Source organism: Pyrgilauda ruficollis, unplaced genomic scaffold, assembly GCF_017590135.1.
Source record: "Pyrgilauda ruficollis isolate IOZ18807 unplaced genomic scaffold, ASM1759013v1 scaffold261, whole genome shotgun sequence".
Lineage (NCBI taxonomy): Eukaryota > Metazoa > Chordata > Aves > Passeriformes > Passeridae > Pyrgilauda > Pyrgilauda ruficollis.
The window spans coordinates 138,366-163,626 of record NW_024523945.1 but is presented as its reverse complement, the minus strand read 5'-3'; the positions used below and the strand labels follow the sequence as shown (position 1 = coordinate 163,626).

General features: G+C 36.2%; 1 protein-coding gene across 1 annotated transcript in view; it reads left to right on the top strand.

The window, feature by feature from the left end:
* Nucleotides 1–25,261, top strand: part of TNS3 (tensin 3) — a 174,866-nt gene that overhangs the window by 84,289 nt on the left and 65,316 nt on the right. The window contains exons 17-19 of the mRNA XM_041471326.1: nucleotides 3,048–3,177; nucleotides 4,185–4,250; nucleotides 7,566–7,670. Coding sequence (XP_041327260.1) covers nucleotides 3,048–3,177; nucleotides 4,185–4,250; nucleotides 7,566–7,670 — 301 coding nt within the window. The remainder of the gene's footprint in view (nucleotides 1–3,047; nucleotides 3,178–4,184; nucleotides 4,251–7,565; nucleotides 7,671–25,261) is intronic.

Sequence of the window (25,261 nt, the reverse complement as noted above, 5' to 3'; positions counted from 1 at the left end):
TCCATCCATCTACAATTCTCCCTTTTCTTTTAATTACAAAGTTGCAATTTCTCTAGAAAGATATGTTCAAGTAAATTGACATTATAACATATTCACATATATTACTTAGGTTTAACAGTGAATGAGTTAAACTAATGTTGTGTTTACTATCTTTTGCAGGGCTTTTTGCAAAAGACAGTAAACCCAGTACAATAATTTTTTGTGTAATTTCTATTTAACTTTGGAATGCATTTGTGCCGACTTTGATTCATTACCCAAACTTACATTGCATATCATCAAAAACCCTTATACTGATTCATTACCCAAACTTACATTACATATCATTAGAAACCTTTACACTTATACTTCTACAATATTGACCCAAACTTACATTACATATCTTCTGAAACCCTTACACTTATACTTCTGAAATATTTACCTAAACCTACATTACATATCATTACCCAAACTTATATTACATATAATTAGAAACCTTTATACTTATACTTCTAGAATATTTACCCAAACTTACTTTACATATAATCAGAAACCTTTATATTTATATCTCTAGAATATTGACAATATCAACAGCTGTACAACTTTATAAGGCAACTCACAAGAATAAGTTAAAGGCTATATATTAAGATAATCAACAGCCACCTAACTTCATCAACAGCCATAGAACCCTGAACAACACTGATCTTGCATTAATTCTTGATTATGGCATCAAAAGTTAGTGAAGTCAGAATTGAAAGTTACGCTCAGACTTCATTGAAAGTTTATTAGGCATACTGAGCACTAAACAATGTTTTTAGTCTATGGATATAGAGGTAAAATATTACTGAATGTAAGAGAGAACAGATTTTCATTAAAAATTACAATTCTCTGTAGATAAATTCTTTAGGGCAAAAATTAAGTTAATTTTAATTTAAATTAATTAAAATTTTAAATTATTTAATTTTAAGCTAATCTAGGTTAAATCCAAGGCTGGTACTTTGAATTAGAAAGTAGAAAGAAGAATGAACTCCTTCTCTCATTCAGCATTTTCATAAATGAGATTATGTAAAAGACAGCACATTTTGAGTAAATCCAACAACTGTGCAAAGCCAAAATTTTAAATTATGGATGAATGCATATAAACTTAAAGATGCTCTTTTCTAGTATTTTTGCTTACATAATACAATTACATGGAATTTTCACAGTTACTTTCATATCAATTCTACATTTTGGATCAGGTTAATGTGGGAAATAGATTTGTAGAGACCCACGAGGGGTATTTTTAGATGATTAGCTTTAAAGCATCTACATCATAGTGTGGCAAAAAGCTGATAGGCCAGGAAAAACTTAGTGTATTGTAATTAGGAAATAGTAGGCTTCTGATTGTGAGGGCATGAATTATAACATCTGTATTGTCTCAACCTTCTCAGCAGACTGAAAATGGAATAAAAGTTTTTAAAACGCCTCTCAGTTGCCCCATCTCTAGATTAAAAAAAAAAAAAATTCCAAGAGGTTAGTTCTAATATCTCTCATCAGGGCTCTCTTAATTCTGTTTCTGTCCATTTTTGACTTCTAGGCAAACTTGCCTTTTTCATCCTTTATGATGGTGTTTTTTATTTACAGAGTTGCTTGGCATGCTGGAGATTGAGCACTTGTTTATTGACTCAAGCAGTCAAGCTGTTACTCATACCTTACCTTTTGGTAATTAAAGTAGTCAAGTCATGCTGGTAGTTGTGCTGGACTAAAAGGAAGTAGATCCCTTTAACAGGGGTGTGTACATAATTTACACAATTAGTGCATGTAAAGCACTGTCTAAAAAAAGAAGCAAATACTATTTTGCCTGGTATTGCCGATATACTGTAGGGGATTCTCTTAAAACAACCAACCAACCTCCTCGCTTTCAGGTGAAATAGAGATTACATGCATAGAGAATCACCCAGCCCTTATAATGGTTTAGGAATATGTGTGACAAGAAAACATTTCTCGTATATGGCCTGAAATATTTCAGATGTTGTCCTGTGTGCCAGATATAGGGTGAGTGCTGATTAACTTTTGGAATTTAGGATATCATGAGGTTACTATAATGAAGGCTAGATTGTAACACCTTATGTTAGATTTTTCAAATTCAGTAGTGAGAAGAATTTCATAACTATGTTTTAACCCCAACTTTCAGAAGCATCCTTCATAAGTGCTTACATCTTTGTTGCATTATTTCATTTCAATAACTCTATGCTATTCAATTGTTTGGAATTTTCTATCTAGGATGCTTTTCTTATTCTGACTTTAATAAAAGTGATATTTGTTTTCTTTTTAATGCATTTCAGTAATATCTGCTTTATCATAAAATCCTGACAGTATAACAAAATTTTCAGTCCTGTGACTAAGGTTGCCTGTTATTCCTTATATTCCTACAAGAATGGTGAGTGCCTTTGTATGACAGTAGAGTCAGAGAATTAGTAGGTAAAATATCCATAGGTTTTGTCTAAGGGAAGCTGATGTTAGAGAATGGGTATGGTGTTTCCTTTTAGCTACTGAAATCATACTAGATGTTTTTGTAGAGTTCCTGTTCTAGCCAAGGTGTGAAAACTTCAACTTTCAATCAACTTCCTGCAGTAATTTAAAATAAGATCCTATCATTAGAGTAGGTTTTTTACAAGTCCTAAAATAGATATAATCAGCTTGCAGGCTTGCTTTGAAAAAGTCCTCATATTCTTCAATTATTTTGAAAAGGGTGTCCTGAAATTCATTGATTTGGTAGGGAAGAAGTCTGTATACAGGTCAGAATTTCAATATTGTACTGCCAGATATTGTGATTCTGGCTCATAACCTACTGATGGGTGACTGATAATGATGAAAATAGTGATTATTATTTTTTACATATCTAGAAGTATCCTGCCTTGGGCCTGTGTAATCATAAAGGATTGAATAATACATACCCTGCTTGTTCCAACATCAGAGGTGTCTACAATAAATTGTGTTGTGGCTGCTTTAATTAGCAACTAATATATACACATTTGTTCAGAATTGTAAGAAGATACTATCTGACATAAAACGTTGCTCTGTCTTTCTAGATAAAGTGTTATCACAAAAAATACAGGTCAGCTACTCGTGATGTGATTTTTCGCCTTCAATTTCACACTGGAGCTATACAAGGACATGGATTGGTGTTTGGCAAAGAAGATTTGGATAATGCCAACAAAGGTACTTCTCTTCTGTGGTTGGTTAGATGCGTATATGTGCAGGCGTGCAAGCATATGCATGTGATGATCTTCTTCAGCACCTGTTTTCAAAATCTGTTTCAGAATCCGTTCAGAATCTTCAGAATCCATTTTCAAAAGGATTCTTTCCTGCCCCCCCCCCCCGCCCTTTCTTATTTTTGGGGAAAGGGAGACTGCTTTGAGTTAGTTAAATAGTAGTGTGTAATACCAGTAAAACCCTAATGACAGGAAAAGCTTTTCAAGCAAGTTAACTTGTCAGAATAATTCAGATACTCCTACACAGTCCTAATCACCTTCTCCCTCATTTAAATGGTGACTCTCTTTGTTACCATTGTAGGAAATAAGATGAGCTAAATAATTCTCTTTTCTGGCTAATGAAAAGAGTCATAAAGTCTGATAATGCATTTGTGACATAGTCTGAGTCTTTTAATATGCTTCAGAATATCAAAGAATGGACACAAAGTTTTCAGACACACTTGAAAATGTGTCACACTAGTCCTCATATTTTCCAAATCATATTGTTAGTTTTATTGTGTTTATATGCAGGATTGGAACTTCCTCAGCCTATGTTACTAGCAAACTAAAATCAAGCATATTTTCCTGCAGCATGCAGCATAAGGATACCAAAAGTTTTGTGGTCAAGTATTGTGGTTTAGTCAGTATGGTAACAATTTTAATTTTCCTGGGTGTGTTTTCTTTATAAGCCACGTCTGTCTACTGTCTAGAGAGGGGATTAGGAACTGTACATCTCTTCTGCTTTTGACTGTTCTAGAAAGTAAGCAAAACTCCTGCTGGCATTTATGTCGTCTTTTCTGGAGAATGTGTGGCACAAAGTATACGGCTTTTAAAAGCAGATCACTAAGCTGCAAGTGGGAAGGGAAGAGTGATGAGGGTAGATGTATAGATAGCTGTAGAGAATCCTGATTTCTGAGTGCTCTGAAACTGCTCTCCTGGGAAACATCTTGCTGAATTCCTGTCCTTTGTTCTTAGATGAACGTTTCCCTGACTACAGCAAGGTGGAATTAGTGTTTTCAGGAACTCCAGAGAAAATTCAAGGTGAGCATAGAGAACCAAAAATATGCTTAATTTGAAATAAATCTTATTGAAATACACATTTTTTTAAAAATAAAATATTTTTTCCTCTTTTCTTCCACTTCTCTTTTAAAAATATGAAATTTTACTTTTTCATTAAATTATATTAGTTACTGGTTTAAATTTGAAAAAGTTACTAAACACTCTGCATTTATATCAGCATAGAAGTCACCAGATTTTGTTCTAAAGCTATATCAGAACACTTGCTACAACTAGTAGAAAACATTAATGTATCTGTGTAAAACATAGATAGTAGGTGGTTTGGCTCAGCATAAGTGACAGCAGTGGCCTATCCCATAACCTATTTGAGATGTTGTCATAACTGATTATGTTTGCAGTATTAAAGTTTGGACTGTCTTCAGTTTAGCATAAAGAGATACAGCTACCGTTTTCTTGGAAATGCTTCTGCTTCAAAGTTGGCTCTTAGGATATTATGCACACTTCCAAAATTCTGTTTTAATATGTTTAAGATTATATGATAATTCTTACTTTCAGTAAGAATTTAAGATTATGCAGATCATTGCAGCTTAATTCTGTTAATTCTGTTAAATAATCTTAATAATTTTATGGTGTCCCAAAAAGTGTGGATTCTGCCTAAGACTGATTGAAAACCAAATACTCTTAACTGTCTGTCTCATACATATTCCCATTCAGTGTCCTCACTGTCCTGTGAATTGCATCTTTTCCTCCTTTTCTTTTCCACATGAGTTTGATAATCTAGAAAATTATGGCCAGAGCCACTAATTCTGTCCAACTGAGCACAAAAATCTCCCTTAGCCTGCTTGAAAGCCATAAAAGAAAACCAGTTTTATAAATTAATTTGTCTAGCTTGTTCTAAGTGTTTCTGGACAGTAAATATTTGAAGACAGGCCAGTTAACATGTCTAAAAAAGGACCAAATTTTTTTTCAAGTTTCCCTTCCTTAGATGGCAAATGAGAGGTGTGGATTTTTTAGTAGGCTTCAAGCTGTTGAAAAGTAAGGTTCTAAGTAATTGGATATTTGTATTCAGTTTCTGTCTGAGGAATTAACTGGCTAGGAAGAGCAGCTCACCTTTGTTACTAAACAAGTTATATTTTTTTAAGAAGTCTATGTAGTGATCTGGAAGATGTTGAAAAATTCTTTAACTTTAGCACAATGGTACATGATCCTTCTGTAATGGTTAATGCTTAGTTTTGCACCATACAGTGCTTAATACAAATACCAGAGATAAATATGACCTTGTATTAATTCTCTACATCTGGGACTGACAAGTCTTCTGCCAGCTAATGTTTCCTTATTTACTTATATTAGTGATTAATATGTACTAGTAAAGATCTTAGTTTTGAGAATAAGGATCATCTATCAGAACAAAGAATGATAAGAGAAGGACATTATGACATCACCACATGTTTGAAATACTCTCAAAGAAAAAAGATTAATCAGAAAATCTGGAACCACATCCAAATAAGTCCACAGAAATAATTAGCATATATGCATGTGTTCAGGAAATATGATGAGTGTGTATTTGTTTCAGGAATATAACCTGGTCTGTTAGGTTACTGGGAGTACCTGCTTTGAGGAGAAATCCCCATGCAGCCAATGCTGCTGGTAATGTTGGCTTTCTAACCTATGAATTGGTTGGAGAATTTATTTCCCAGTTTTTGATGACACCTAGAAATACTTACTTACAATTTCTGCAAAATGAGTTTTCCACATCTGAAAATATTATAGAATAACTACAGGATATCTCTAGTCCATCCTCCTGCTGAAACAAGGCTCATTTGTGAAATCAGACCAGTTTCCCTAGAGCTTTGTCCAGTCAAATAATGAAAAACTTCAAGGACTGAGACATCACTGCCTCAGTGGGTGGGCTGTTTAAATGTCTGACTGTCCTTACAGTGGAATTATTTTTTTCTTATGTTGACTCTAAATTTATCTAGATTCAAATTATTAAAATAATTTTCAAATATTCTTTTCCTTTTGCCTTGCTCCAAACTGGCTGTCTCCTCTATGGCCTTCAGGAGGCTGCTGTCAGCTCCTTGTCAAGACCATCTCATCTCCAGACTGAAGCCCTGATCCCTTAGGCTTTTCGCACAGGGAAAGTCTTTCAGTCCTGAGCATCCTGGTCATGCTCCCATGAATTTGTTTCAGTTTATTAATATAATTTTTGTATTCTGCAGCTTGAAGCTGGACACAGTGTTCTAACGTAACTGACTGTGATATTTTAAGAAAGAATGCAGTTGCCAAGAATATAAGATCCCTGAATATTTAATAATAAAGTTTATAAATCTGCCTTATGACAAATGTCATCACAGAAACGCTCTATAGATGGCTTTTTCCAGGCTGTACACAAAGGTACAGGACCATAGCATTCTTGTTCTAACTGTAACTATTTTTGTTTTAAATGTCACAGTATGTGCATAATACTGTTGCTTTAGAAAAATTTACAGTAGGACTTGCTTTGTAAACACAGCCAAAGATTTGATATCTGAGGATTTCTTTGTTCCCTAATCTAGACAGAAGAGAAAAGACAGTCTGTTTGATTTGTATCAGTATCAAAGCCAAGTTCAAGGTCATGAATTCTTGATGCCTGTGCTTTGCTTTTGAATCACTGGATTATGCCTAAATTCCTCACTGTATCCATGTAAAACCTGAACATTATTTAATGCCTTGTTAAGGGCACAAAAACATGAGTTACTGCTGAATATTCCAGGTATGTTCAGCAGAGCATACTTAAATGCAGCAAAACACATTGAAAGCCAGCTGTCTAGTCTCAGATTCTGCAGAGCTGCCACCTAGGGGGAACTGTAAGGGACATGAAGTCACAGTTTTCAGCTCTTCCTGTTCATCCTTAGTGATAAATTGCTCTGGTATCAGAATGATAATCTATATGAATCAGAATGAAATCTGTAACAAAGTGTAATTTTATCTTTCCTTTAGAACCATCTCCTTATAGATATTCATGGTCTCATTCTCAGAAGCTTTTTATCATGTCTGACCCTCTAGGGCTGGATGGACCATCTTTGTTAGTTGTGTTTAGGGACTGATCCACATTATCAGCCTACATCATAATCAAAAAGCTCAAGATAAAATTCTCTGAATGATAAATTATCCTTTTTTCTTTTTTTAAAACTGTTTTATTTAACCTTTCTTCCACTTTTGTGGCTTCTTACATTTCAGAATAGGGTGTTGCCATTCAGAAAGCAAACGTTTGTCAGAAGGCTACATACATACATCTGTGTGTGTATATAATTACATATGTGACTGATAATTTTTGGTTTCAAACACATCTCATTTTAGGATGTGAACACCTTCAGAATGATCATGGAGTAATAGTTGATTACAATACATCAGACCCACTAATACACTGGGATTCCTATGAAAATATGAGCCCTGATGGGGAAGGTGAGTAATTTTGTCACATTAGACCAGGGCAAAACCTTTTGCAACAGTTCCAGAGTGTTCGAAAGAAGAAAGGAGACCTCATTTGGTTGAAGCTAATGCCATTTTACTGATGTGTGAAGTAGCTTTCTACCCTTCCCTATTTCACATCAGTGGTTCTAATTTTGGAAAGAAAGCTGTAGTAGTTAAGTGAGATCCCTGTCAATACACAGAATGAACTGAGACACAACTGATTTATAGAAATTACTTACTTGTAATTTTTCCTAGAGACTTCTCTTTGTTCAAAAGCTTCTAATTGGAATTCTAATATTGAATTTTAAGAACAACAAAATTATATGGTGACTTTGTAGCTTTTGGTTACTATGTTTTCTGGAGTATTTCAGAACGTGCACCAGGCTGTTAATAAACAAACAGTAAAGGATGTGCCTATTTTCATATCTTCCTTTGTAAATGTACTTGTTTACAGGTTTTTTAGATTTTTTTTTCTGTAATCAGATGACATGTACAAAAGATGAAAACGTCCAGTACTGCCTTCATATTCTGACTGCAGTGTCAATGCTCTCCTGAGGTTTTGCTTGAGTGAATGCTGTGCTTTTAATGCATGTAGTTTTCATGTAAGGACTCAGAATGTTACACTTGTGACTGCACACATCACTGACTTTTTACAAGTAAAAACATGGTATTGAATAGATGCCAAAGTTTTTTTTTTAAACACCTTGCCTGTTATCAAATGAGAGACACGTGAAGCTAGGATACTTAGGTAGCTGCTCTCTAGGTTCACTTTCAATTGATTTTTTTAGTTTGGATTCAGCATTGACCATCTAATGACCACATCAGTGAGGGCAGAAGCTTACTGGGAGCTTGACCTTCTTCCTGTGCCTCACTCTTGTAATAAGAGTATTTCCTAAAGCACAGTAGACTCCAGTCTGCAGAAAACTGGGGGAATAGAGAGAGTGGAAAGAGAACAGTCATTGCACGTGTATTTTAGAAGTAATGTCAGAGAGACTGAATCTTGACTGGAGGTGATGTCATAATTCCTTCCCATGATGTTCCAGCATAATTTATGATTCCTTTCCCTTCCTCCCTCTGCCATCCTTTCCCCCTTCCTTTGCATATACCTAGCCCTCAACAAGCAATGCATTGATGTAAAATATTTTTTAATTGCTGAGATTGATTGGTTAGATGGATTTGAGCTTCCCATCCTCATGCATTGCATTGTAGGTAACTGCAACAGTACAGGAAGTTGAAAGCAGAGATAAACATGCAGGCAGCACTCTGCTGAAAGATACAGAGCTGTATGCTGCCCATATCTATGATAAGAGTTGGTCAGAGCCCATTTACAAGTACAACTAGCTTGTCTGCCTGCTGTTCAGAAGTCATATATGCTATTTAATAGATTTTTATATCTAATTTGTGTGCAGGGTACTTTTTTAATTACCTGAGATAGAACAGAAATATGATATGATAGCATAGATAGTAAGAATTTCATTGTACATCTCCAAAAAAACCCACTTGAGTTTAAGATAGAAAATATACCACAAGATGAGATGTATATAGTTATTCTTTTCACAAGTAAATATTTATGAGGCAGACTGTTACCTTGTGATATTCAATAGGAGAATTGCAGGCAGAGCAATGTTTCTGCATAAGCTGGGCAAAAGATCACAAGGAACACATACATAGGCAATAGCTGTATTTTTCTCTTAAGGACGGGGTCTGAGCTTAGTCTGCTGCTTAAGGTAAATATAGTGCAGTTAGGACATATTCTGTATAAGATTTATAAACACCAGGACAAGCTTCTCTTTAGGGTTTGTGCAGATGTTTAGTATCATGCTTGTGCGTTAAAAATGTCTATTGCATCCTAGTTTTCACTAAGGTGAGAGACCACTAAGATGAGATGTTGATTTCACATCCAGAATGGGATCAAAGTCAAAAACCTTAGAATATGAGGCCTTTAGCTGTAATCCTGAAGTCTGAGAGAGAATCTCTTCTGTACTTTAGAAAATATAAAGGTGCAATACATGGTACATTTGAAAGTGCATAACTCCATAAGTGGTGATATGTTTAAGGTGCAGGGAAGTGTCATATAGAGCACCTTTTTCAGTTCTACTTTACATTAAGTTAAACCCATGGCCTTATGTAGGAGCTCGTCTTCATGGTTTTACTCGCACCTGTTTTCCCACAGGAATTTCAGTAGGAATAGTATGAGATGTTAGTGTGACAGATGATTCTTATATAACAGTTATACACCTTTTTGTTAATTTCAAAAATGTGGGCCCATGAAATTCCTTACCAAGGTGATCAGGAAGGCTACAGCATAGCCTTCCGAACATGAATTGTTTTGTAGGTATATGTGTGTGGAATGTGTATTTCCAAGTTGCTGTGTTCAAATAGAAATTAGAAGTGAATAAGAGAGTAGTATCCCTTTTGAAATGGTACAACTATTTGGCTTTATTACCAAAAGAACAAAAGATGGGAAGACATGATAAAAGAAAAATATACCCAAAGGCTCTTGATTTACTGGCATGATACAGTGTTATGGACATAAGCAACTGCCTTTTAAATGATCTTGAATCATTTGCTAATAAGATTGTGTACATAGGTGTTGAACAGCCAGGCTATATTCAGTTTGTTATCTGAATTTAGTTCCTTATCCTTCATTCTTAATATTCTTAAGGAATTCTGACAATTGGAAAGCAAGAAATTATTTGCTTTTCTTCTTATAAATACTTTCTTTTCAGATTCCTTGGGAAGTGGTCTTCCATAATAGATGAAAAATTATATTTAGGTCCTAATTTTCAATTTGTATCAGATTTCCACCTTCTTGAGCAGTACATTAGCACAGAGACTTCTGTTACACTGATTTAAAAGTATGCAATTAAATGCAGTATTTGGAACCAGAAGAATCTGATCTTCCCACTGCCATGTAGAAGTCTGACATAGTTGCCATTGCTTTTCCTGTGGTTTTGAACTCGGGAAGGACTTTTGTGATAGAAAGGAACAGAAATTACTTTTGATCTTTCTGAAGACTCTTATTTTTTCCTTTAAAGTGTCACTTAGCATATAATAAATGTGTATGGATTTACAAAAGGTTGTTCATTTGCTGCAAAATAGCAAGATATCTGTGGCCACACGTGTATTATCTTCCAAAATCTCTCTCAGATATGAAATGACAAATAGTGTTGAAAAAAGTTCCCCCCCCACCTCAAACCAGAGGTATTGAGGTAAATGGTAATGGTTTGATTTGTCTTTTGTTAAGGAGTTTATTTTTAGTTCTCAGTGATAATTGCCAGGATTATTACTTGGCATAGTGCATGACAGACACTGTTCTTAAACACTTCCCTCCTGCTGAAAATGCAAATCTCTTTTGAATAGGAACCATCAGTTTATATGAAACCTGCCAGTGGATCCTGGTAAAAGCCTGGGCTCTGAAGTGAGCCCAATGAAATCAGATTTTAAGAACACATTAAGACAAATGAAATCAGATTTTAAGAAGACATTAAGATAAAAAAAATATTAAAATAATATATATTGCTAAAGAACATGAACTCATTTTAATAGAAAATGTGAATTATTGGAAGAACAGATGAATGCTACTCTTCCTTTTGCACTGTCTGACTGCTTTATCTGTAGTCTATTCTAAGTATCCTGACAGCACGCTAAAATTATTCTTGAGAGAAAATGCCATTTGTGTGTGTGGCATTCAGTTGCCTGAGATACAGGATTTTAATTTTTTTTTTTTTTTTTAATAAAGAAAACTGGTAAACCCAAAGTTCATTGTTGGCCAAAATAGTATTTGTTTTGGTTCAACTAAATTCAGTGGCTTGGCAACAGAAATGCACATGATTCTTGTTCACTGTTCCATTTTAAGACGTTTCACTTATTTTAACTGCTAAATCCCTCTGCACTGTTTTGTCTTCCAACTCTACAATCTGTGGAAAAAGAAGCACATGGGCATGTTAGAATTTCTGAAAATGACAAATGAAGGACCTTGATTTAGTCTTTATAAAGCAGATACTTAAATTTCTTTCTCAACAAAGCCTTGCTTTTTTTTTTCCCCAGCAAACTACCTTTGCTTGCTCAGTGGTGCTTTGACAATTAGAACAGAAACAGCTTTGGTATAAAAATTATGTTTTTAATCCGAATTGGGTAGGGCTCAGTGAATCCAAATTCCTATGTCTCAGGAGTGTTGCTTTCCAAATTTTCTAGTCTTTTGTAACTGTAATCAACAACAATCAGTCAAAATTTGCCAAGTATTTATAAACTGGTTTGCTCCTGCTTTTTTTCTTCCCATAAAGGAAAGTATCTGAGAAGTGTCTCCATGTATGCAATAAATGTTTCCATGAAGGCAATAAATAACCAACATTCTGGTATGCACCCATGTCATGTGATGAAACAGAATGTTTGACTTTTACTGAGATTTTTTTGTCCTCTTCAACACAAAGTAAATAGCTATTCAGTAGGGAGGTGCCCTCTTATGTTTAAACACTTGTTTTTCCCAGAGGGCCCCTTCAATATTGCAAAACTCAAAAGTTGAGGCAAAACTGCTTGGTTTTGGCACCTTAACAGGAATGCAGAGACTACCAAAGAAAATGGCAGCTTTGATGCCATTTCTGGTGAGTGAAGCTGAAGAACAAATTCCTAGTGAATAAACGTTAATTTCAGATTTTTAGTCACCAGCTGGATGCAGTATTTTTTGAAACAAAGAGAAATTTGGTAGAAGGTGGGGATAAAAATGTGTCCTCTTACAATTCCCCTCTATTTGACAGTAAAAATAGAGAAGCCTATAGAAGATAGACAAATTTACACTATAAAATGCTGCTGGCTTGAAACAGTATCTGCAGCATTGTGTCTGCTTTTAATTGATTTTTCTTTGAGAAAACTTAATTCTTCTATTTCTTGAAGTTTTGTATGTTCTTTTCTTTAACAGATATAATTTAAATTAGTTTGTCTACTTAATAATGAAGCTGACAAAGAGTTAGAGAGAAATTAATATAAGATGGTTTCTTTAGTATGTTAGAAACATTGAATGCAAACACAGGATTACAAGGTTTCATTTGTAAGTGTGCAGCAATAGGCAATTCTCTTTTGCCTTCCTCATTAATACAGCATTAGTTTTAACAGTACTGTGGCTTAAATTTTTTGTTACCTCAATATGTTAGGGAATAAATATAATTTCACACAGATGTTTTCAGGTTTGTGCCTGATAAACTAAGATTGGTCTGGAACGTATTTTCTCTGGACTTATGCTTTGGGGATTTGGGATTTTTGGTTGTGTTTGATTTTCTTGGGTTGTTTTGTTTTTGTTTTTTTTTGTTACCAAAAAGAAAATTATTCTAGTATTTTGGATAGGTCAGATAGGAGCCAACAGTTAAGTGCAGCCAGGGACCAGACTTTCAAAGGATTTACTCTTTCAAAGTTACTTTCTTTTCTCTTTTAGGAATATATAATAAGATACACTGAACACGTCATTGAAAGTCTAGAGTGTTCACCTAAGTGCTGAGCTGAGCTCCAGAACTTCACCTGTCCAGTTCTGTTGAAAAATAGTTTTTTCTTTTTACCCATGTTGATAAAATAGTGTCTGAAGTGAGAAATTATGTGTATTTTACTTAGTGCCCTGAGACAGTGATTTTCTATTTGCCAGTTTTGCTTAGTTTAAACTTAGCTCAGATAAAAAGAGGATCTCCCCAAAATGCTGAGGGCCAAAGAGGAATAGTTATACCTTACCTGAATATTGAAATTCTTATGTTTGAATACAAGAAGAGATGAGAACCAGTGTTCCCTAAGCCTCTGGATTTTTTCTGTGAGCCTCCTGCCTCTCACTACCTGTACTTCCATTTCTGGGAACACTTGCCTCCACACCCCTTGATATCAATGTGTTTATCTGAAGCACAGGTTGCACTTGTCTAATACTTCCAAGCTACTGCAGAGCCAATTTTTTGCTTTCAAAAGAAAAAATGCATTTTAATGTCCTCCTATTTATTTCTGTCCTGTCTCAGTAGTAGGCAGTGTTGTTATTCCAAGGATTTATTCACTAGCCCTTGTCAAAAGCTTTCATTACACTTCTAAACCCAAAGACCATAGGGTGAAATTTGAGTGGTTTAACAGATGTTAATGTAGTTTATGCAGCATTTAAATGTTCTCTGCAGTTCTACTTTTGTAAGACTGTGCAAAAGACCTCTCTCTTCAGCACAGCAGATTCAGATAGTAGAAACTTGGAGGAAGGTAACATATGTGACTGACTATGTGGCGGTTTCGGTTCAAAAACTGGGCAGAAACAATGATTAAGTGTAGTGCTTTTGGTCTGCCAATCTGAGTTTCCCGGCCAATGCACCAATTAATGTAGTGAGTCCAGTGCTGGCCAAATCACCAGTGCGCCCACTAGAATTATTTACTAATTTTCTGCTGTGAGATAAGGATGAGAAAGAGGGCAAAACAGGCTCTAAAGTGTATAAAGGGTATAAATGGTATACTTTAAAGGGTATAAAGAAAACTTTATTAACAGAAGTAAAAAAAAAAAAATAATAAGAAGAAAGAAAATAATAAGAAAATCAGAATAAATCTTCTGTTCAGAACACTTCTCTTCCTCTTCACACCCTCTTTTCTTTCACACTGACAATGTAAAGAGACAAAACCTGGGACTTGAAGTCAGTTTACCACCTCTAAAATAATTTTTTTTCAGTTCTCTTAGGAAGAGGAGTCTGTCTTACCATGCTATGGAGACTTCTCCACAAGAAACAGTTCTCTCATGGCATTGCTGTCACAACAAATCAGCATGTGCCCGCAAATCTGCAATCGTGAAGTCCCTCCCATGTTTTGGAAGTTTTTTCTCATAACTACCACCATGGGTCATTTCAGCTTATTGGGGTACTCATCCTTTATCTCTGGGAACAGAGCTTTTCCTCTTTCATCCCTGGGCAAAGTTTCTCATCTCTCTCCTCTCTCTCTGTTCAAGCTTCTCTTTGGATTACAGTTTACAGATTACAGATTCTACAGATTCTTCTCTTACAGATTACAGCTACTGCAACATCTGCTTATTTCAACACTGGTGCTTCTGCTCACGGCTCTAGTTAGAACACTACAGGCCCCCGATGCATTCCATGAATTACAGGAAAAAAACAATGTCTGATATATCAATTATATCTTCACCATAGCCTTACCAGAGAATTTCAGCCCAAAACTAAGGCATCTCCTCAATCTTGTCCCATCTAGAATTTGACTCCGTCTTCACTGACCTCAGTGTCCCATATTGTCTTTTTTACATGTCTTCACCCTTTCCTTTTCCTTATTTGGGATAGAATTGGTGTCTGTAGGTTTGTTTGTTCTCAAGCTTTATACATTGAAACAATTTTTATAGAGTTCTGCAGCATTGAAAGGTTAATCTGGTCCAGGCCCCACAATCAAGGAAGCACAGTGTCTCTCGCTGCTGATCACATGGTCCCCACTGGCACCACCCTGCTGGCTAATGGTGCCACCCCATGACTTTCCTTCAAGCGGTGCACCAGAAAAAGAAAAACTGCTGCCACTGCTTTTGTCCTTCTGTCCACAGCATAGCTGGCTAAAAGCAGCTAAGCAAACAAAGTTAATTGTGAGCCATGTTGAGACAGCTGTGGCCACATGGCACTGCTCCAGTCGTGCTGATTTTGGCTGTGCAGTCCCAGCAACATGGCTGCTCCTGGCCTTGAGGCCGCCCTCTGCACCGGCCGCGGGGCCACTCCCGGTGCTGGTCCTGGCCATTTGATTGCTCCTGGTGCTGGGATGGCCCCTGGTGGCATGGACTGATGGGCTCTGCTGGGAAGGGACCTGGTCCCACTGGGAAGGGGCCCCAGCCACCCCATCGGGATGGGGCTCAGCAGACTTCCCGGGAAGCGGCCAGCCTGGCCAGTTACCTGTTCAAAGGAAGCAATAGAAGCAATAGAACTTTACCCTTTACCTTTAGAATAGGCTTTGTTTGTTTCTGAATGTGTTTTTCCACAGAGGAGTGTTCAACTCTTTTAAGTTGTTTAACCTGGTGTCAATCTTCAAAACTAGCCTGTTGATTGATTCTGCCAGGTCTCCACAGAGAACAAACCCCATAGCCCATGGACTCCCTCCCCAACTAAAAACCAATCTGTTAAACCACAACAGACTAGCATTAACTTAGAGGCCATGTAACACTGCTTCTTCAACCAAGTCTATATTTGCCCAGCTTATATGTTTTTTTTAGTAGGCTTGTATTTATCTTTTAGCATGTGCCTATTTCTTAGTTATGTCAGCTTCAATCTATGGTTGCTAATGTTGTTAATTTAAACACTAATGTCCAAATCAATATCTCTTCCCATGTACACATACAACAGGAGAAGCCTCCTCACCCAATCTTACAACCTGTTTAATGGATCAGGTTGAATAAAAAGTTGCAAGAGGTGATGCCTTAAGATTTTAGCCTTTCTGTTTTTTAAATCCTTTACTGCATTAGTACATAACTCTAAATGCCATATGAAGTGTTAGCTACTGTCTACATATTTTGGTCAGACAAAATAATTCCTCTAGGCCTGAAACTCAAGGACACCCTACAGCCTCAGGCCCAAAAACGTATAAAGAAAAGTGAATTGGCAGGGAGCAAACTGGGGGAATATGACTTCATTACCTGAAGCTGTAATTGGAGGATTAACCCCTGATATGTAAATAGACCAAACTGATATCTGTCTGAAAAACTTGTGACCATTGTTCATTTTGGGTGTAGCCCTTTAGGGAGGCTTTGTCTGCCCTTAATGTACTTGAAGACCCTTCATTAAATATATCCACTTTTATTCTTTGAACTTTGTCTGGACTCTGTTTCTAGGTAAGGTTGAAAAAGGCATCAGAGGTAAGCCTCTGCCACAGGTGTTTTCCTTCCCTGCACCTGCTTCCTGAACAACTCTTCCTCCTTCTTTTGAAGGCAATAGGACATCCCACCTGTTTAGCTTCATTAGACAAGGAAAAATAACCTTCTTGATGTTATAGGAATTGGATGTATTTTAACACTGTACTTGCTTGAGAGTAAAATTAGCATGGCAGCCTAAGAGATTAGAAGTGTAAGGAAGAAACAATGCAAAATGCCTTAGTACAAATTAGGATTTGATTCTTTCATAAGACCAGAAGGAGGAACAATTAAATCCCCACTCTGTGTCCACACCAAAGTATGCATACACTGAACTACCTTATGCATCATATATATGTGAGTGTTTACTCTAGTAAACAAAGGAATTGCGAATAGATGGCATTATCAATCATGATGCCATTTGTACATGATATAAGAGGTCATAGAATCATTGCATGTGCATGAATGAACTTGAATTAAGATACCAAATTTGTTATGAATGTCAAATGACAAATCTCTGGGAAGACTTACAGAACAAGAGAGAGGTCCTTTTAGGCCACCATGAAGCAATAGCAATCCTTTTTCTGGTGAATCCTGAAGTAATCATATTGTTCTGATTGGGAGTAATTTCTGCCCTTTCGCTGGTCTTTTGACATTATGTACCTTTCCTTTTTTGGCTAGACTTCTTTCCAGTGACTATCTTTGTCCTGCTTGGTGGTTTCAGCTGGCTACTGCAACACTCCTTTTATAAGATAATGATATTGTGGTGTTCACACTTTTCTCCCCATTGGCAAGCATGTTCTGTTGATTATAAAGGCCTGAAGAGTTAAAGCTTGTTCAAAATCTGTTCTTTTGTTGTGAAGGTGCTTTGGTCAGGAAGGCTTGATTCTATGAAAAGTGTTGTTTTTTGAAGGAGGGCTCTTTCAGCAAATTTGTCATGCTGAGATTTATTTGGATTATTCTGTAACTGTAAATTTTTTTCAGTGTCTGAGACACTGGTTAATTAAACACTATGTTAAGTTTCTGCCATTGAATAATTATTGAAGAACTGAGGACTTTTCCTGGAAAGTTTTCTGCAGGAAGCATCTTCTACAAATAGTGATATTTAGAGAGGTTTTTTATTTTCTTGCATGTATTTCCAAGATGATGTTAGTACATGAACAACCATCTCAAATATGTGCTGGTGTGTTTTTTTCCTTGACTTTGGAAAAGACCATAATAAAAGACTAGCCCTCTTGAGTCCCACAGTTTTAGATTTTAATGTTTGGATTTTGAAGAGGTTCCTCTTATATTCAATAGTCTGTACAGAGTGAAGCTTAATACTCTGTAGGTGTTTTTTTAGCACTAAAGACCACAGACACTTCTGATAGTAAATTGTGGTTAAATAAATTCCTCCAAACCAGGAGATTGTATTTTTATTTTTTTTTAATTATAGAAGAATTTTAGCTGTACAATGTGACAGTCATATTTTCTGGAAAAATCCCTTTGCCCAGGATTCTTCTCCTGGGAAGCTGAGAAGCCTCAGAGAAAAAGGAAAACAATATTATCTCATTTGCTTCTCCTGTGTTTTGCTGCTTTGGAATGTCGTTGGAGATTGTTTGTCCAACAGATGATTGTTTCATTGGTTTCATGTGAATTGTTTTAACTTAATGACCAATCACAGTCAAGTTGAGTCAGGACTCTGGAAGGAGTCATGAGTTTTTCATTAGTATCTTTTAGCTTTCTGTAAGTATCCTTTCTGTATTCTTTAGTATAGTTTTAGAATAGTATTCTTTAATATAATACAGTATCATGACATAATAAATTAGTCTTCTGAGAAAATGGAGTCAGATGCATCATTCCTTACTTCATCTGGGAATCCTGCAAATACAAGAGTACAAATAATATTAACAGCCTTTAGTGTAGTTAGCACTAGTGCTTTGCTTGTTTTTTAATGGTAAGGAAAGCTTTACTAGAGATAGTACAATTTGTTATCCATGTATTGATCCTAGAAAGCTGTCCTGGACACGTCTATCCCTGCTCTAGCAGTTTCACGTAACTGTTAAATATTCATCTGTGATTCCTTTTGTTTAAGGCTTAAGTTCTTTGCAAAGATTTTCCTGGACATCAGAAAGCTTTGGATCAGACTGCTAAGCAAGAGGAAAGTAAGAGATGGGGTAGACTGCAGGTCTACCTTCATATTTATCATACTTACTCTAGATTCTGCATTCAAACATGGGCAGAATCCAAATGCTGAAGAAGAGCACTAGTTCAAACTCCTTCCAGACTGAATAGATGGAAGCAACTTTCAGTAAGCAGATGGAAGTCTTTTTGTCAGAACGCAATCCTATTTCTTACTGTTGACATGCTCTCTCCAACTATGGAAGTAAAAATTGCATTACTACATCTCTTTTTTATTGTTTATGTTTTCTCTGTTCTTGGAGTTCCAGGTAGCAGGATCTGTACAGTTTCTGAGATGGCCCAGAACAGTGAACTCTCTCTCTAGGGGTATGGGCTAGGTACTGTTTTTCTCTAGCTTATTTGAACCTTCAAGAATGTTGCCTAAACTGTTACCCATTTAAGTAACTTGCTAAACTTCTGAAGTTCATCTAAGTTTTCTGTGTCAGGATATTCCCTGTGTTTCTTTCAGTAAATACGCATAAAATATTCTTTGCATGAAGAACTTTTGTTCTTAAATCATTTAGGTACAGTATAAGTTTTCCACCAAATCTATAATTTGTTACGTTAGTATATGGTTATGTTGAACATATGTGTAGACCATCTTAAAACTTTTTTTTACAAGAGATAAATACTATAATTATTATCATATAATGTCGCTGTTGAGTCAGAGATGACACATAGTCAGATCAGAAGGCAAAGTGGCAAAAAACCTCATTTATTTAATCCTCTCTTTTTATAGCTTAGTTCACTACAGGTGGACCTGATTGGTCATTTAATTAATACATTTCACATGACTGGCTAATTAACAAGACACCCATTTGTAAACAATCTTATGGGAAAAACAGCAAAACAGATTATGAGAAAAACACCACCTGCAGGTTGTTTTTAATATTTGACTATCATTGCTTATCTCCAGCTCCCTAAAGCTTCCCAGGCCGATTCTGGGAAAACTTATCTAGCTTTCTCTCTCTCTGACCATGCTGTCACATCCACAATGTAAGGTTACCCCATATCGCTTGTACTATTGCTCTATTACTTGAAAATAAATGACAAATTTTTTGAGTCCCAGTGCAAAATCCTTTAAGTTCAATTAGTGAGTTAGAAAATCAAAGAGCTCTACTAAACATATGTGTATCTGAACTTCCTTTTTTGATATGTGTACTTTTTCAGAAACACCTGAAGATCAATTTATTGTGCCATGGAGTGATGGAGCAATTTTATTGCGAATGGCAATACTGTGGAACTATATGTTCCATACTTAAAGAAAGGAGTAAATCCACTATGTTGACCTTTTAGACAGCCACTTTAAGCCTTTCACTGTGGTTCTGCACAGTTTTCAGCAACCATGTAGAGCCATCAGTGTTTTTCTGCTGCTTTATATTTGACGACCATAACTAATTTTTGCTGAAAGCCTAGCAGTGTAGTAAGAGAAATGCCATGACTCATGGTGTGTGTGCTGTTTCAAAGAATAATGATGAATTCTGAATGTCAGCACTTGGAATATGCACTGGCAAATTACTGGAGTGTTCCTGAAATGGGCTTTGTTTTTGATAGGAACAAAGGGAGATAGTTTCACGTAGTTTAGTGACTTTGAAATAAAACTTTACTTAGTGTTTTGTTCTTTTGGCAATATTTCTGTATTGTGATGTTGTGTTATTCTTTTGCTGGTTAACCAAGCACAAGGTACTTCAAGTTGAATCTTTGCTTAAAAAAACTGAAAAAAATTTGCAGAATTAGAATCAAAATGACATAATAGCTTCTGTATATTGGGTGACAGTTGTAAATATATCAGTCTATTCTTTGTACTTTGGATCGTGGAACAAGTATTATTTTCTATTGATCCCGGGTGGGCAAAAGTGGGATGATAAATTACAGTAGAATTGTAAGGATGAGCCTGTGCTGGCTGACTCTGCCCATGTTCCATACTGGCTGAACAGCAGCCAGCCTCTGGTCTAGAAACTAGTACTTTGTGAAGCAGTTTTTTCTTGCTCCAGTGTACTTGTAAAAACATTAAAGTACAAATGTAATCCTTTTGACTGGCAAAATTCATCTTAAACTTTGCACAGATAAACGTTCTGTTGGGTCTTGCATGTCCTCTTTTCTGCTTCTCAAAAGATTCAAGGTTTAAGGACTCATGTGATCCTGTGTGTTCTGCTTGTTAGCATTTTGCTAACAACAATCCCATCAGTTGTTTTCCTTTCACAGTGTTTGTTCACGTTTTGGTTTTGTGATAACACACCTTGTTTTCTTCAGCCTCCTTTATTTTTCTGTTATACTCAGGGACTTGAGAAGCTTAGCAAACCAAACAATTTCCTGATGATTTAGGTACTGCTCTTTCATGTTGGAAAATTCATTTTGTTTAAAATGAAATGCATATATGAATATCAGGTTTGCTTGGGTCAGGTTAAGGAAAAAAGTGATAGAAGACTTCATACCTTTTTCCTTCCTTTCTAGTTAAATTCTGTTATCCTCAAATAATAATTTTTAAAAGCTCTTTAAAAACATATTAAAGGATTGCCAGATTAATATTTATTAATCAGAAATTGATCTCACAGTCTTGAACCAATTTATGAAATCAGGACCTACTTATCTACTTTTTATGTCACAGTTTGAGAATTGAACTAAATGCAATTCTAGGTCTCCAAATTGTAGAAAGCATTACAACTGGACAATGCCAGGTTCTAAGATTACATAGATTCACAATCCGTATATTTTTCCCCAAATTTTTTATCAGTTCATTGTGATTTGTTCGTTTGCATGACCCTTTTCTGCCACTCTGCACCAGTCCAGGTATCATCTGTAGTTAAAACAGTCAGCACAAAAATTTTGAAGAGGTGTCTATTGTAGCCTTGCTTACAAAATTTAAATCTATATCTGAAGTGGATCAGACTGGTGAATCCAGTAATCCAATTGACCTCGGATGTGGGAATGTGCACACAGCCAGAAATACCTATTACTGCAAAAGGTGATGCATCCAGGAGGCCTGGTACTGATAACAGAGGAAGTGAAATCAGTTGAGTGGTATGGTTAGAGAACATCTTTCTAAACACATCCATGGATAGGTTTAACCAGTGGTTATACCAAAGCATTCTTGTAATGGAGCAGCACCAAGGGCACCATATTGTTCTATACCTAGGACAATAAAATTTGAGCAGCATGGTGACCTGTCTGAATGAATCCATTTCAGGTAAACTTATCCATAGGGTAAGTCAATTTATGCAGCGATTATGTTGTCTGTGTTTCTTCTGGTAATCTAGCTAGGTGTCAGTGTTGAGCCTCAACCTGTATTCAAGCATGCTTAGTGTTAATGGTCCAAAATCACTGGCATGTACATGCATTTCAGGCTTATGGAGGAGCAAAAGTATCATAGCAGCGAGCCCCTGAATGGGGAATAATTAGCATTGACTCCATGATTGCAGAATGCTGATCAATCACTACACTACACTACATTATACTATACTAAAAACCCACTGCCCTTGCAGTCAGTCTGATACAGACTGATCCAATTGGTCAATAAATCCAAACACCATCACCATCCAATTAAGAAATCACCCTTTGGTAAACAAATCTCCATAACACATTCCACATGTGCACAACAACAGGTGCAGCAAGTGAAGATAAGAATTGTTTCTCATTCTTTTCTCTGAGCTTTTTCACACCTTCTCAGAAAAATCCTGGGAGAACTGTCTCTCTCTGTTCAGAGGATATCTGATTACCACACAAAAGAGGCCTCTAACTGAAGCAAGGAAAAAAGCTGGGATTTTTTCCTCACAGAAAACCAAAATGCAGTGAGATTAAAACTAAATTTGCATCTCAAGTGAGACTCATCAGTTTGGATTAGGAGTTTTTAATATACTTCTTTGTTTCTTTTAATATCTTTGAAGCAAATGTGGGACTTTTCAAATTTAATAGCAATTCTGCAATTTAAGAGCAGATTAATTCTTCAAATTTAATAGCAATTCTCCTGCCTGAGAATTCTGGCAATCCCAAAGGGTCATCCCAGTTCTCTGGTTTTTGAAAAGTACTGCCAGCATAGCTTCTGTTGTGTGTTTTGTGTCTTTTATCAGAGTTCTGACTTGTTTCATGTGCAACCATTTACTGATTTGTAAGAACAGGAACATTTGAACCAAAAAGTGTGTACTTTCTGAATTAGGTTTGAATGTAATTTTTAACTCCTACATAAACAATGAACAGGTAGATGTATTTTGGGGATACAAGAACCACTTTTATTCTTTGTTCAACTGACAAGTCATTAAAGTGCTTACAGCTCCTGAAATAGAAAATTAACATTGTCCGGGGGCACAGCTATCTGCTGGTGATGCGTGTATACATTTGGAATTACGTTTAGAGTAGAAGTTTGTGGACTGCTCTGTGGTGAGCTACAGCTGTTACTAAAGGAGGAACTAACAGCTTCACTTCCCCTAGTTTGAAGTGATTCATTCCAGAGACAGAGAAGGTAAAGCCTTCTGGGATCTGGGAGCTTGAGAGCAGAAGCTGCTAGATAAGTGTTACTGCTGCAGGACTGCCAGAAAGCTTTTTCTGCCTGAGAATTCTGGCAATACACAAATTCTTGAAGATGTGAATGAGCGTCTAGTCTAATTGGTCAGTGGAGGAGAACAACTTTTTCTAGCAGCTGTTTATTTTTGGAAGAATTATGGCAGTGATCTAGAAACGGAAATTCACTCAGCTTTGTTTGGAAATTGAAACAGAATGTAAAAAGAACCACTATAAGGAAATAGCTTATAAACTGAATTACCTTGGCAGCCAACTTGTTTCCACTCCTCCTTTGCTGCAGTAGTTCAGATTTCATTGAACACGATTGCCTCCTCTGGCTCCTTCCTTGTGTTTACATTTTCATTTGCTTTTTCTGGCTGGTACAAGTCTCGCGATTCTTTAGCAAGACTACTTTACCTCCAGGAGCAGAAACAGTGGCTGCAGCTCAAACAGCAGTAGAGATATTTCTGGCCTTTTTAAGCTTGGGGATTCGCCCTAACTTTGGTTCTCCTATGTGCAGAGTTTTGCTTAGAGAATATTAGTTGATGTAAATATGCCAGTGATTGACTATTGCAGAAAATTCCTGGTCATGCCCACTAAAAAGGTAAGTAACTTTGTTGTGGCTCAAGAGCTGGAAATACAAACCACATGTATTTCTCTATGGATTTTGTAGGAGTTACACAGGGAGAGTTTGCAAGGAATGAAGGCCTGTCTTTGTTAAAGAGGGAGAAAGGAAAAGACAAGCACACATAAAATAATTTAACTTCAAAAGAATGTAGCTCAGGACTCCAGGTTTGCCTGAAGGTAAAAATATTTATTTATGAGGTTGATAAAAGATAATCGAGATCTTCTATAATGTTTCCTGCTGCAACATGAACAAGGGTACAGTTTGAAAAAATTTGTGTATTTGCAATCATCATCTTTTTGTTCAGGTGGACTGGATTAGAACAGCTCTTGCTGAATTTGTGGTGCATGAGTTTACCTAGCTGGTTTTCATTTGTGTATGTTTTCCCAAGTGATGAATGGACAGCGGATAGCTGTGGGGTCAAGTCAAAAGGTTTAGAGACTGAAATATTTTTAATTCACAAGCTTGCTTTTGGATATTTGGATTTCAAGAAGAGAAGTGCCAGGAAAACACAGGCTTGGAAGGATGTCACTAAATTTGGTATGTGTTAGTATTTCAGGTCATAATTTTTAGATAAGTTACTCCTTGTGTATCAGGCAGAGGAGTGAATATAAACACATAACCTTTGCTCTGAGATTTTCAGTTAGGAAAATCAGTTAATGTGTGTGTGTAATTCAGATTCAGCATGAGAATATTGCTGGGCTTCAGCCTGGGCAGTTCAGAGAGTTGGAACAGCTCCTGGGAAGAGTGGTCAGGTTGAAAGTAAGTAGGCCCCTTTGGTTTAGTTAATTAAATTCCAGCATTACTTAGGTCACCTCTGTTGCGGTCTTGTTTTTTGACAGCTATGTTACTGTGCATTTTTAAGTGTTGCTTCCTTGGAAAAAATGGTAGCAGGGATTGAGTTGTGCATGGAGATGAGATATTGAATTTATAAGGCCTCTGTGGTGCCATTACTTAGCAAGGTGTAAAGAATGAAATTTTGCACTGCTGTTTTCTCATTTTCTTTTCTCAAAACTGTTCCCTGCCTATATGCATAGCTTTGCTTTTACAATTAAGTTGGTTATCACCTTTTTTGGGAAACACATGAATGGATGAAGACCATGGTAAAGTAAAATCAAAAAGTCTTAGTGAAGAGGTATTCTAAAATTACATTTAAGAAAAATGTAGAATATGAAATAAAGATGTTATATAATAGAAGAACAACTACAAACCCTTGTATTTTGTAGGTTTGTAGTATATGAATAGTTCATTTGTCCTAGTTTTATGAAACAACCATACGTGTAATATAGCTTTTATATATTTATGGTTGTATATGTTTATAGTTTTTATATATATAGTTTATAGTTTAATAAGACCAAGTGCAAGGTGCTGCACCTGGGTTTGGGCATCTCCTAATATCAATACAAGCTAGGTAATGAACAGATCAAGAACAGCCCTGCTGAGAAGGACTTGGGAGTGCTGGTGATTGAGAGGCTG